Source organism: Neopsephotus bourkii, unplaced genomic scaffold (assembly GCF_033783945.1).
Source record: "Neopsephotus bourkii isolate Nb327-2 ecotype Australia unplaced genomic scaffold, CSIRO-AGI_Nbou_v1 NB_1542, whole genome shotgun sequence".
NCBI classification, from domain to species: Eukaryota; Metazoa; Chordata; class Aves; order Psittaciformes; family Psittacidae; genus Neopsephotus; species Neopsephotus bourkii.
The window spans coordinates 3064631-3077570 of record NW_026902018.1 but is presented as its reverse complement, the minus strand read 5'-3'; the positions used below and the strand labels follow the sequence as shown (position 1 = coordinate 3077570).

Here is a 12940-nt window from a genome sequence, read left to right as displayed (position 1 = left end):
TGGTCTTTGGGTGCCAGCTGGGGAGGATTAGGCCAAGGCAGGGACACGGGGGTACAGGTTATGTGGGGGACACCCCACTGAGGATGGAGTGGCCACACTTGGCATCCCCGTCTTGGCTGTGATGTTGCTGTGGGGGGGATCCTTGCCTTGGCTGTGACATGGCTGTGATGGGGACCCCCATTTTGGCTGTGAGACTGGACCCTGACCCCAGCTGCAGAGGAGACCCTGGCAGTGATGAGGACCCAGCCCTGGCTGTGGCTCGGGGGCTGAACCCATCTGCTCCCTGCTCCATGTCCTGGATCCAGCCCTTTCCATGATACCAAGCCGCAGGTGGGTGCTTGCAGGGATGCGGTGGCAGCAGTGAAGTGGGGCAAGGCTTCACCCCTGCACCCAGCTCTGAGCTCTGGGTCCCAACCAGAAACACTCCTCAGTGCCAGTGGGTCCCTGCTTGGATGGGTGCTGAGCCCCAGCCTCCTGCATGGGAGGAAGCAGCGTGGAGCATCCCAAACCCCTCCTGCAGGCTGCTCCCTGTGGGTACCAGGGATGGGATGCCCCCCAGGGCATAGCAATGATCATCATAATGGGCAGCGTGCTCACCCACTGAACGACCTTGTGCTTGCATTTATAACCCTCAGAACGATGCCGGGAGGGAGCTACCTAACAGTGCAATGCCCCATCCTTATAACAAGCCCTGATAACCCCAACCTGGCAGGGGTGGAGCAGGAGGGAGGGCCCAGCTTCAATCCTGCCTCAGTTTCCCCACCTTATAAAAGGGGAGAAGGTTCTTTATGTGCTGAGCTGTTGCGATGGCCTTGGGCTGAGGGATTCCTCAGGGCTCAGCCCGGCTCGTTTGCCACCCCGTTATTAATGCTGGTAATGGCATAGGAAGGATAAATTCCACCACTTGGCTGAGCAGAGGGAAATATGCAGAGCAGCGGTTGGCTTTCCATAAATCATCAGTGCTCCGTGCTGCAACCCAGCCAGGACTTGAAATTCAGGTCAGGAGAGAGGGACGCTGGTAAGCCAGGCAGAGGAGGTAATTCATTCTGGTTCTATCGGTTTCCTGCAAGCCAAGGGAAGGGGGGGGAAGCTCTAAGCTCTGCCATGATTGTGCACTTTAAATATTAGCTCAGAGCTGCAGCCCTTTGGGGGCTTTATTTGGTTTGGGATCTTGGAAAATAAGAGAGGGAAAAGCAGGAGAGATGGGGATGGGGATGTACCCCTCTCCTGCCTGCCCTTGCTGCCTGCATGGTGCAGGTGGGGTTCGCGGTGTGTGTCCCAGTATTCCTGTAGGGATGCAGCATCCCGTGGTGATCAGTGTGGTTGAGGGTGCCTCTGGACTGCTTGGGGGGGGGGGATTTTGGGGTGTCCATATGATCCATGGCCCAGGTTCTCTGAGATGGGGAATGTGCCCCCCCTCCCAAGTGATGGAGAGCTGGGAGGATGTGAGGGTTCTGGGGTACCAGGTGAGTGATAGAGCAACACTGAGGTGCCCGTGGTACCCATCCTATGCAGGGGAGCGCTGGTAGCGGCTCCTCTTACATCACACAGTGCTGGGGGAGAATGGGGGAGCCCAACCATCACCTCCCGTGGCTTTGCCTTTCTCTGCAGTGATCACAAAACGAAACGAAAGGGACCAGGTGACCGAGCAGTAGGTAACTAAAAGGTTCTTTATTCACATCGAACAACAAGAGCCATTCACACTAACAGCCTCCGCAAGAGGCAGCGGGGACAGGAAACCCACGGCGCTTTCAGCAAACAACTTTCCTTTCCCCCCTTTCCTTTTCCATTCTCCTTCCTCTTTATTTTGTCATTCCCACTCTATATCCAACCCCCCCCCCCCCCGCCTGCGGAATAGAAAACCCTGGGAGCCTCCCGTGACTAAAAGTACAATAAATAATCAGTAAACACAAAACCATACTTTATTTGATTCTCCTTTATACAAAATAAAGAAACTAGAAGCAAAAACTATGATACATCCGTAAATCGGCGGAGCCGCTGGGCATCGCTGGGGCGGAGCTCGGTGGTGAGGCTCAGGGTTTGATGGTGGTGCTTGGGTTTGTCCTGGGTTATTTGCCTGGTTATTGTGGGGGTTCGTTTCCTGTTATTATGGGGGGGAGGGGGGGCGCTTTTTTGCCTCTTTCTGTCTTTGCCACCCTGTAGGAGCCCAATCTCAGCCAGTCACTGGGGGCAGCCCTGGACACCCCGTTCCGCACCCCCTCTGAACCAAAGACCGGGTCCAAACCCACCTTCTCCTTGGGGATAAAATGCGAACAACGGAAAACCAGGGCAGGGAAGGAGCTGGGGTAGGGGGTGTGTTATTCCTGCTCTTCCCCATTTCCCCCCTGCTGCGATGTGGTAGGGGATAATTAAAAAGGATGCTAATGAGCAGGGGGGAGCCCTGCCAAGAGCCCCCCCATCCCCAGGAGCCGCCGGGGCGGTGGGACCTGTGTGTCCAGGCAAGTTCAGCTTTGGTCCGAGAGGCGGGGGTCCCGCTGCCAACGGGGGTCTTCAGGGCTGGGCACCGTTCCTTATCCGGGAATAAGGATAAGGTGCCGGGAGGGGGAGGTAGTGGGGCGGCCCCAAGGTCCCATATGGAGGGAGGGATCTGCAGTGATCGGAGGGGATGCAGGGATGCGTTTTGGCATCGGACGGGGGTCTTTATCCGTGGGGTGTGTGTGGGGGGGACACGCGTGGGGTGGGAGAACACGGGGGGTGTTTTCCCCCTCCCCACACACACACGTGCCCACACCAGGCCTACCACACCGCTGCCTCGCTGAGCTCCGGGTTGGGGTGCGAGAGGGCCCCGCTGTAGCCGCTATTGCTGGACATGGAGAAGGGTGGGCTGGGCCCCCCGCTGAAGACCTCCCCTGGGATGGGGTGCAGCGAGCCGGTCATCCCCGGCTCGGGGCTGGGGGTGTCGGGATGCGAGATCATATCCGTGTACCTTTGGTTTTCTGAGGAGTGGTGTCCGCTTAAGGGGGGCTCCAAGGGTCCCAGGGGTGTGGAGCCGGGTCCTGAGTTCTGAAGGTAGCTGGAGTCGGCCGGGGACTGGGCTTGGGAGGGCGGCCCGTGGGGGAAAAAGTCATAGTTGCCTCCCGGTCCGTAGTAGTCACCTTGGTAATCTGTGGGGAGGGAGGGAGAAGGATGGAGCTGGTCCCCTAGGGATGAAACCTCCGCTGCGCCCCATTCCCAACCCCGTCCTCCCCGCTGGGCACCGATCTGGCCCCGCATTGCCACCCATGCCGAAATGTTCTGCTGGCTCCCGAGGTGTGGGGCTCAAAGACCCAACTGCGAATCTGAGCTCAGCCTAAGGGAGAAATAAGCCGGTCCTCAGGGCTGCGGCGCTCACCGTGCTTCCCTGCCTGGCCAGGAGGGAGGAAGGGGATATAGGAGGGCAAGGAGCCGGGGCTGGGACAGCTCAGGGGGAGGATGGGCTCAATTTAATGCTTATTTAATGCATTAAATAATATATATCTACATAAAGGGAAGGGGGAAAAGATATATATAAGGGAATGGGGGAATGGATGTATAAAGGAAATGGGGAAAAACATATATATAAGGGAATGGGGAAAAGACATGTATAAGGGGACACGGCCCTCAGTGATATGGTTTAATGGACTTGGCAGTCCTGGGGTAATGGTTGGACCTGATGAGCTTAAAGGTCTTTTCCAACCTAGTTGATTTTAGGATTGTAGGAATGGGGAAAACATGTATATATGTATATAAGGGAAGAGGGGAAAGATATGTATAAGGAGAATGGCAAAAACCATTTATGTATAAAGGAACAGGGAGAAGATCTATGAAGGGAATGGGGAAACATGTAAAGGAATGGGGAAAACATATGAGAGAAAAAGAAAGAAGTATGTATAAAGGGAATGGGGAAAATAAGTATTTAAAGGGAATGGTAAAAAGCATATAAGGGAATGGGGAAAAGATATATATATATATAAAGGATATGAGGAATATATATATATAAGGGAATGGGGAAAAACATAAGATTAGGGAATGGAGAAAAGGTATGTATAAAGGGAATTGGGAAAAAAATATAAATGGAATAGGGAAAAAAAACTCAAACATATAAGGGAATGGGGGAAAATACATATGATGTGGAAAAATCCATATAAATAAAATGGGGTAAAATATATTTATAAATGGGGAAAATATGCATATATGTATATATATATATATATATATATATAGAGCAGCCTAGAAGGGATGTAGAAACTCACTGGGGGCAGCAAGGGGTGCTTGGGAAGCCCCTCTTAGGAGGGGAGGCTTTGAAAATGCGGCTTCGGGGGGGGCTCTGCCGGAACGGGGGAAGAGGGAAGGCGGCGGGGCCGCCCCGCTGCGCCCATCCCGTCCCGTCGGGGCGGCGGCCCGGCGGCAGTGACCTTCCATATGCTGCGGGGCCGGGAGGTAATTGGAACAAATGCGGCCTGAAAGGGGCACAAAAGCCCCGCAGCTGGGGCTTTGTTCGGGGAGAGGGGCCGCCGTAAGGCCCGGGGGATGGGCGTGGGTGCGAGCCTGCGTGGACGTGAGCAAGGGGAGAGCCGGGATGCTGCGGCAGCAGAGTGTCTCCCCCACACACACCTCGGAGAAGCGGGATATGGAAGGAACAATGGGAAAGAGGGGAGGAAGGAGCGGGGGGCCACGGGGCAGCGGTCCCTCACCTCCGTAGTACGTGTAGGGCGTCGAGCCGAGCATCTCGGACTCGTCGAGGCGGCCGCCGAGGGGCCGCATCCTGCGCGGGCTGCGGAAGAAGGCATGCCGGCGGGCGCCCAGCGCGCTCAGCTGCTTCATCCGGCGCTCCTTGGACCGACGGTTCTGGAACCAGACCTGCGGCAGGGCCGGCGTCAGTATCCAAAGGGAATGGGGGTACCGGGGACACCCCCTCCCCGTGTTTGGTTAGGGATGGCTGGAGAAAGGGATGGGAATCTTGCAGCCACCTGGGTTTTCCCATGTTTTTATGACAACCCACTCCTCCTGCTGCTAGTAAGTCCCAAAACATGGATAGAGGTACACACATCCCCCCGCCCAAATAACCAGGCTGTGCGCATCCTCAGCCTATTTGTGTCTACAAGGGAGAAGGCAGCCAGAAAATACAAGAGGGGGAATTTTCCTCTATGGGTAGGAGGAAAAGAGGGTAGGAAAAAGCGGGGAGGAATTCTGGATGGCAGCAAAAAGCAGGTTGCAGGGAGATGAGACCTGCTGCAGCGGGAGGAGAAGCTGACCGGTGAGGATGGAGATAACAGGGAAGGGGAAGATGAAGCCGACTCTCTATGGGGCATCGTCTCAACCACGGCCCAGGCCACCGGCCGGGTGTGCTGTCTGGATTATGGCTCCTTTCCCCTCTGTATCCCTCGGGATGGGGCAGCTCAAGGGAACGAACGCATTGCTGATCCTCCGGGGCCCTTCTCCTGCTTCTTCCCTCTGCTGGGAGCCAGGAATGGGCAAAGCCGGAGAGTCCTCCCCTATTAATGCCTTTATTAAAGCCCATTAATCCCTATATTTCCGCAGGGATTTTCTTCACGGGGGCAGTGCAGTAAGGAAGTGCCGGGCTGCCTGCAGAGAGCAATGGCTTCTCCTTGCTTTCCCAAGGCTGGAACATCCATCTCCTGGGCACGCTGGAGAGTCCTGACGGTGAGGCCTCAGACTGGCTTGTGTTTTGGGACTGATTTTCATCTCGCTCCATGGGATCGGTGCATTATAGCACAGAATGGGGGATCCCTGCAATCCCACTGGAGTGGGGGGTGGGAGCAGAGGTGTGACGCTGTCAGGGGGTGGATGGGGTTTGCCTGACCCCATTTCCAGAGCTCATGGGATCAGCCTCAGTGTCCCAGCACCTGGGGGAGACCGTGACAGCCCTGAGCTATCGGGGCTCCTACAGCACCCCTTTTCCTTCCCTTCCTATGTGGGTTTTTTCCCTGCCATGGGAGGAAATGGCCCCAGGAAGCACTGATGCTGTTCTATGATGGGAATGATGCCACATCACGCCATGGGGCCATGGGCTGGGGCTGCCCTACCTGGATGACTCTCATGTTGAGGCCGGTCTCCTGGGCCAGCTGCTCTCGGATGTGGCGGGTGGGTTTGGGGGTGGCAGCGAAGGCAGCTTTGAGGGTCTCCAGCTGCTTGGCTTTAATGGTGGTGCGGGGCCCCCTCCTCTTGGTGCCCGAGTTCTGCTCCTCGTTCTCGTTGTTGGTGGTCTCCTTGTCCGAGGAGGTCGAGTTGTCCGTCTCCTTCGTGTCGTCCTGCATGGGGTCCTGGAGATCCGGGGACAAACTCCTGTCTGTACATGAGGACACTGTAAAGGAGACCCAGAGAGGAAGGGGGGGGGGGGGGCGGATGACTTAGGGGAGACATCGACCCCTTTTCTTCTCTGCCCTCCCCAGCCCAGCTGCTTTCCAGGAGAGGGGTTGCGGGGTGCTGGAGAGCATCAAGAGGTGCAGATCGCCTCTGCCCCCCTGGTACCCAGAAAGCATCAGCCCCCCCCAACATCACACAGAGCTCTGGGTAAACTCTGCCCTACCGGGCCCTGTGCACCACGTTGTGCTGTCCGGGGGCAGCTGGGGGCCCCCTGCAGCCCCCCCCTTGCACACCGGGAAGCCCCGCAGGGTAAAATGCGGCCGGGGCTTGGGAATGGGGGGGCCCCAGTCGATGCCTTGAGCCTGGCTCACCCCCCCCACGCAGCCACCCCTCCTCCCGGGGCCCCTGATGCCAGCACCCCCCCCAAGGCCATGCTCTACTCGCCTCGCTCACAGCAGCGGCCCCACTGACTGACGTGGCAGGATCCGGCCCCGGGTGCTGGACGGAGAGAGAGCCCACGGAAGGGGGTGAGCACAGGTGCCCGGCATGGCTGGGACAGCGGGAGTGGGCCTGATCCTGCTGTCCTGACGCAGAGACAGCTTCCAAGGAAGTCAAATGGGAGCTTTGCCTCTGGGTTGAAAGGAGGCCAAGGATCAGGCCCGCGGCGCGGGGGGACCGGGCACACTCGCAGGGGGATGAAGGGGGGGGCACCGGGCTAGGCCGGGGTGTGTGTGTGTGTGGGGTCCTGGTTCCCCACCGCCGGGGGATGCTGCGGGGCTGCACCTCGGCCACCGCTTATCCCATGCGCATCCGCATCCCTCGGGGGTTGCGATCTCTTCCACCCCGATTGAAGGCTTCCACCCCACATCCCTCCCTCTCCCCGCGGATTAACGATGGGGGTCGGGCTGGCTGCGGGGTGCAGCCCCTTACCCCCCCCCCCCCTCAACCCCACACCAAAACCCAAAGCTCCGGGGGTCGGGCGGTGCGGCGGGCAGGGCCGCTCGTACCTGAGTTGAGGCTTCCTTCCTTCAAACTGGGAGAGTTCAAGTAATCCTCTTTGCAAACAAACTTGTTCTCGTCGATGATGTAGAGCTCCTCGCCCGTGGAGAGCTGCTTGTTGCAGACCATGCAGGTGAAACAGTTCAGGTGGAACACTTTATTCCGCGCTTTCCGGACGAGGTCGCTGGGGGAGATGCCCTGGGAGCAGCCGGCGCATTTGGTACCAAACCTCCTGCGGAGGGGGAAGAAAAGCGAAGAGCTGGGAGCCCCGGCGGCGATGGGCCCTCTGTACCGAGCCCCCCTGCTCCAAATCCCACCGCGGGACTCCGAGCGCAGCATCTCCCGCTGGGAGATTTGGGGGAACAAGGGATATCCCCCCCCACGCTGTGCCTTTTGGGGGGAGGATGAGGAAGGTGCAGGGGGTGCGGGTTTCGCTCCAACCGGTGACTCCGGGAAGGGAACGGGAGGTTTCAGGTGCCGGCCTGGAAATCCCGGCGAAGAAACGGGAATGGTGGCGGCCGGAGCGACGGGGAAAGGGAGCGGCGGGGCCGGGGGGCACTGAGCCCCCAAGACAGAACAACAACGGGAGGCGGCGGAGGAGGCAGCTCCGCTCCCCGAAGTGGCCCCGGGGCCCGGCGCCGTCCCGTTCGCCAAGGGGCGGATTTCTCCTTGGTCGGGAATGGCGCTTTGGGAAGCTCCGGTTTTCCTTCCGTTGGCTGGAGGCAGAGCCGGGTTTGTTGGCTTGGTTTGGGATTTTTTGTTTTTGTTTTGTTTCATTTTTCTTTCCCCCAAGAGATGCTTTTTTTAAAAAAAAATTAAACTCAATTCCAGGGAATTCGAACGGGCTGGGAACGGTTCCGAGAGGAAAAAAAAAATAATCCAAAACCCAGCAAAATAACTGACAAAAAAAAAAAAAAACAACAAAACACCCCAAAACCAACAGCCAAAAATAAAACATCACAAACCCCCCCCCCCAAAAAAAAAAACAAACCCCCAAAATCAAACAAAACCCAAAGCCAACAACAAAAACCAAAATAATCCAAACCAAAGAAAACAAATGAAAACAAAACACCCCCCAAAATAACAATAATAAAAAAAACCCAAAACCCCCAAATCAAGAAAAAAAAAAGCAAAACAAAAAATGAAATTAAAATAAACCAACACAACCCCAAACCAAACAATAAATCCCCCCAAACCCGGGCGCGGGGCCGCCGCTGGCGGGTCCCCGCCTGCTGCCAGGCCCTATGGGAAGGTAGGGGGGGGCCCATGCAGGGTCTCCCCCCTTTTTCCCCTCGGGTCGTGGCACAACTTCTGCCTCCCTCGCTGCTCCCCGTGACGTTGATGTAGTGGGAGCATTAGGAGTCATAAGTCATCGCCCCCCCCCTTCTTCCCACCCCGGCCCCTAATTTCCTCAGGGGAACCTTATCGCAGTCATTAGGGGCGTTTAAGGACCGGTAAAAGAGAGGGGGGGAAGGTTTTGGCCACCGGCTTCACCGGGGCCTGGTGTCCCGGGAACGGGGCGAAGAGCGATACCGGTGCAGCGGGGCCCGGTGCTGGTGGAGGCAAGGTCATGGGGAGACTTGGGTGGGGGGGGGGTACGGCCTCGTCGCCCCCCACCTCCGGCTGCAGCAGCGGCCGAAACGAAGCCGCCCCCCACGCTTCCCCTTCCGGAGAGGGCTCGGTGCGGGTGGAGAACGATGGGCGGGGATGCGGGGAGCCCCCCGCAAAGCTCCGTGAGGCCGCGGATGGTGAGAACCTCCGCACCCTTCGGCGAGGTGCAATGAGGGAGTGGGGGGGGGATTCTCACCTGAAAAAGTCATTTTTGCAGTAGAGTTTGCCTTCCCTGGAGAAGCATTTCTCGGTGAGGTTGCACTTGCACTCGCAGCACTGGACGCATTTGATGTGCCATGCCCTGTCCAAGACGTTCAGCAGGAACCGGTCCAAAATCGGCCTCTCGCAGCCCGCACAATGCACCATCATAACCTCCGCCGGGGATGGAGACGCGCAAACGAGAAGGAAAAAGGAAGGGGGGGGAAAAAAACCAACCAAAACCCCTCGCCGGCACACGGCTCAAAAATGCAGGGGGGAAAAAAAACCCAACCGGATAATGGTCAAATCACAGAGAAATAGAAGAGGATAAGGAAAAGATTTAGGGGAGGGCAGCGAGGCGGCTGTCAAGTTCTTCCCCTTCTTCTCTCCGGAGCATCGGCGGCGGGAGGGGAAAAAAGGATGCGCCCCCCCTAAAAATAAAATTAAAAAAATAAAAAATAAAAAAAAGGGGTGTAAATTTCCAAATCGCCCCCGAGAAATAATAATAATAATAATGATGATGATAATAATAATAATTAGAATAAACCCCCCAACCCAACCCCCCCCCTCGGTCCTTCCGGAGCGTCCCGGGAGCCGGCGGAGCGGCGGCCGCGCTGGTGGCGGGCTCTGCGGCAGCGGGCGCGGCGGGAGGGGTGCATGAACCCCCCCCCTGCAGCCGGCAGACCCGGTGCCTCGCTGAGCTCCGCCGCCGCCACTCTCATGCTGTCCCCATCGCCAGCTTTGTCCCCCGCCTTAGTAATTCGCGCATCCTTATTCAGATTCGGTGACGTCGGGGGCCGCGTCGTCCCGGCCGCGGCCAATGGGAGCGCGGTCGCCATGGCAACCTCTTAATTTATAGCATATCTAAATTGGCTCCAGCCTTGTGCTTGGCACAGAGGGGAAAAAAACAACGCGCCTCTATTGTTGAGGGTGGTTGTACCTGGGCCGGCAAGTGAGTACGCACCTGGCTGGGCCGGGGGGGCCCCCCGCGAACCACGCTTCCCCCCAAAAAAACCATTTTCCTTTGCTTGTTTTCCTTTAAAAGCGGATTTTAGGGGGTCCCGGCGCAGAGCAGAGCCAGGTTTGGGGCTTGATTTAGTCTTTTACTTTGATTTCATTTTAGGGTTGGTTTTGGGAGAGCAACAAGCTGGGAAAAGGGAGGAGGGTGGATTTTGGGGAGGGGGGGGAGGCGGCCATTCCGTGCAGCGTGGCAGGATGAAAAGTTGCTCTGGCTGCGCGCTGCGCGGAGGTATGCGCACCCCCCCCCCTCCAACAACCACCCCCTTTCGGCCTTTGTCCCATGGGCTTTCCGCACTCCGCGTAAGTCGCTGGGGACCCCCGGGGGGGCAGCGCCTCCGACACCGTTGTTTCTCCTTAATTCCAGGTGCGGCGCAGCGGTGGTGCTGGAGGGGACGGATGGAAGGACTGGAGCCGGCACAGCGGTTCTTGGGGGGGGGAGCTGCGGAAGGGGGTTATGGGGGCTCTCCTGAAGCGGCGGGGCCGGTGTGCGGGGCAGCGCGGCCGCTTCTCCCTCCAGTTCCCCCAGGTTCGGGGAGGAAATGGGGTTGCCCTGGGGGTCGCGGGGGAGAGGAGGAGGAGGAAGGCGGCGGGGCAGGTGAAGGCCGGCTCTCCCCTCCCCTTCCCGTCCGTTCTTCTGCCGAAATGCCTTAATCTCTAATTGTCTGTGTTGTTGTTCCCCCCCCACCTCGCGGAAACGTGTCCGGTAGAACCAAAAAGAAGAAAAAAAACAGGAGAAAGAAGAAAAAAAAAGAGGAGAAAGAAGAAAATCCACCCGCCGCGATGCGAGGAGACCGGAGGGGAAGTGATGGAGGTTTTGTGTGCCCTCGGGTTAGGGGGGTGTGGAAAGAGCCAGAATCGAAATATGAAAATGCAGAGAGAAGAGGGTGGGGGGAAAGAATAAAGAAAGGAAAGGGAAATAAGGAGAGAAAAATAGCTAAGGAAAGAGAGAAAACGTGTCCAAAAATATTAATTTAAAAATTAAAGAAGGGGAGAAAAGAAAAGGAGAGAGTGAAGAAAAATAAATGAACGAAAACGAAATAAAGAAAAGGAAGAAAAGAAGGGGAGACGGAAGGAAAAACAGACTGAAAACGAAGGAAGGATAAGAGAAAGAAAAAGAAGGTAAGAAAAAAAGAGATGAATGAACGAAAGAATAAATGAAGGGAAATGAAGAAGGTAAGAAAGAAGGCGGAAATTAAGAAAAGAAAAAAGGAGGAGGAAAAATGAACGGGGAAAATAAATAGGAGGAAATGACGGCGAGAATGGAAAAGAAAGGAAACGAAAAATCAAAGCGCGGAGGAAAAGCACCAGAGCGAGAGAGCGAGGAAGAGAAGGGAAAGGAAACGAAAGGAAACAAAGGCAAGAGGAAAAAGAAAAGAAAGGGAAGAGAGAAGGGAAGAAATACAACAGGCGGCGAGCGCATTAAAAGGGGAAGAAACGGGCAGGAACGGCGAAGGGAGGCAGAGGGACCGGACCGGCCGCCTATCGCGGCCGCGCTCAAGCCGCGGCTCTGCCCAAGTTTGCGGGGCAAATGTTGGGGGGATTCTGGGGCCTCGGAACGGGGCCCTGCCCGCTGCGGATCCCCGGTTTCGGGGGAAGGCTCCGAGGGGGTCCGGTAACACCGGGGCTGGGCCCCGGTCGGTCTGGCCCCATTTGCAGCCGCCGCGGGTCTTTCATTCCCGCAGACAGCCGCAGCCTCGACGGCGGGGCCGGGAGCAGCGTGCGGGGCCGCGCCGTAACGGGCTCCTTGTGGATAACGGTATGGACCATGTGCGGATGCCGTTCTTGTCCCCACGCACACCCTCACGGCCCTTGCTACCGGCTGGTGCCTTCCCCATCGGTACCGACAGCCGGGCCCCCCCCACTGCTGTCCCCTGTGGTGCAGAATTGGGGGGGCGATGCCGGGGGGTCCCGAACCCGCTGCCGCTCTCAGCGCCCTTTTGAAAGTAAAAGAATAAATAAAGCCGAGGAGGGGGAAAAAAACGAAAGCCCCAAATACCACCCCCCCCACCCCGAGCCCATCAGCCACGTTCTCCATGATACCAGCCTCATCATATCCGCCTATATGTAGCTAATAAACCTATTGTGTTTTAACAGGGTAACGCACGGGGAACCAGCGTCGCTTACGCGAGATGTTGATGGAATTTATGTATTAAAAAAAAAGAGAGAGAAAAGCCCCTTTTCAAGAATAAAGTGTATCAAGTTACAACCCAGCAGACGGCAGAGGGATAAGTGAAACAGACAAAAGACAAACAAGATAATAATCTGTTTCCAATCAGTTAAGCCCTGTAGAATTTGTAATACGCGGTTTGCATATTCCCCCTGTGTTTTGTAATTAATTATCTATCTGCTAGGATGCTCCGCCGGCGACTCGGGTTGATATTTCCAACTCTTTTTGGTTGTAGGACGGGAAGCGCGGAGGAAACGCGGAGCAGCGCGGAGCGGGAGCGCGGCTTTGCCCGGCCCGCGGAAGCCGAGGCTGGGAGCGATGGGAGGCGGAGGTTCCGCACCGCTCCGCGCTCCTCCGCGGGGCTGCTACGGGCGGGAGCGCGTTTGGGGAAGGCCGAGGCTTCTTCTCCCCGCATCCCCCTCCTTCCCCCTGGTAGGAGAGGGGGGACGGTGCAGGTTTTAACATTAAACAAACCCAGCAAGCATCTCCTCGCCGGGCCATAGGCGTTTCTGAGTGACTGCGTTACAAATTGTAAATTTAAATAGCTCACAGGATTCATTACCTCCCGCGTCTGATTTCACCCAGCCGTGAAAAATTGTCCTGGTGTACCACTGAGAAAGGGTTCGCTGCAAAGAGCCG

The 12940-nt window shown here is 56.9% G+C and overlaps 1 protein-coding gene across 6 annotated transcripts; it reads right to left on the bottom strand.

Moving 5' to 3' along the window:
• Positions 1-2673: 2673 nt before the first annotated feature.
• LHX5 (LIM homeobox 5) lies at positions 2674-9369 on the bottom strand. 6 transcript variants are annotated; one of them, XM_061370424.1, is made up of 7 exons: positions 9113-9369; positions 7314-7537; positions 6751-6936; positions 6027-6304; positions 4674-4839; positions 2948-3125; positions 2674-2870 (listed from the first exon to the last, which is right to left on the bottom strand). In XM_061370424.1, the coding sequence occupies exons 1-7, from the start codon at positions 9283-9285 to the stop codon at positions 2819-2821; spliced, it is 1257 nt and encodes a 418-aa protein (XP_061226408.1). In that variant the 5' UTR covers positions 9286-9369; the 3' UTR covers positions 2674-2818. The 6 variants fall into 6 exon arrangements, with proteins under 6 accessions (XP_061226408.1, XP_061226405.1, XP_061226404.1 ...); XM_061370421.1 differs by having other exon boundaries at positions 2674-3125; positions 6027-6285; positions 6747-6936; XM_061370420.1 differs by having other exon boundaries at positions 2674-3125.
• Between the last annotated feature and the right edge of the window lie 3571 nt (positions 9370-12940).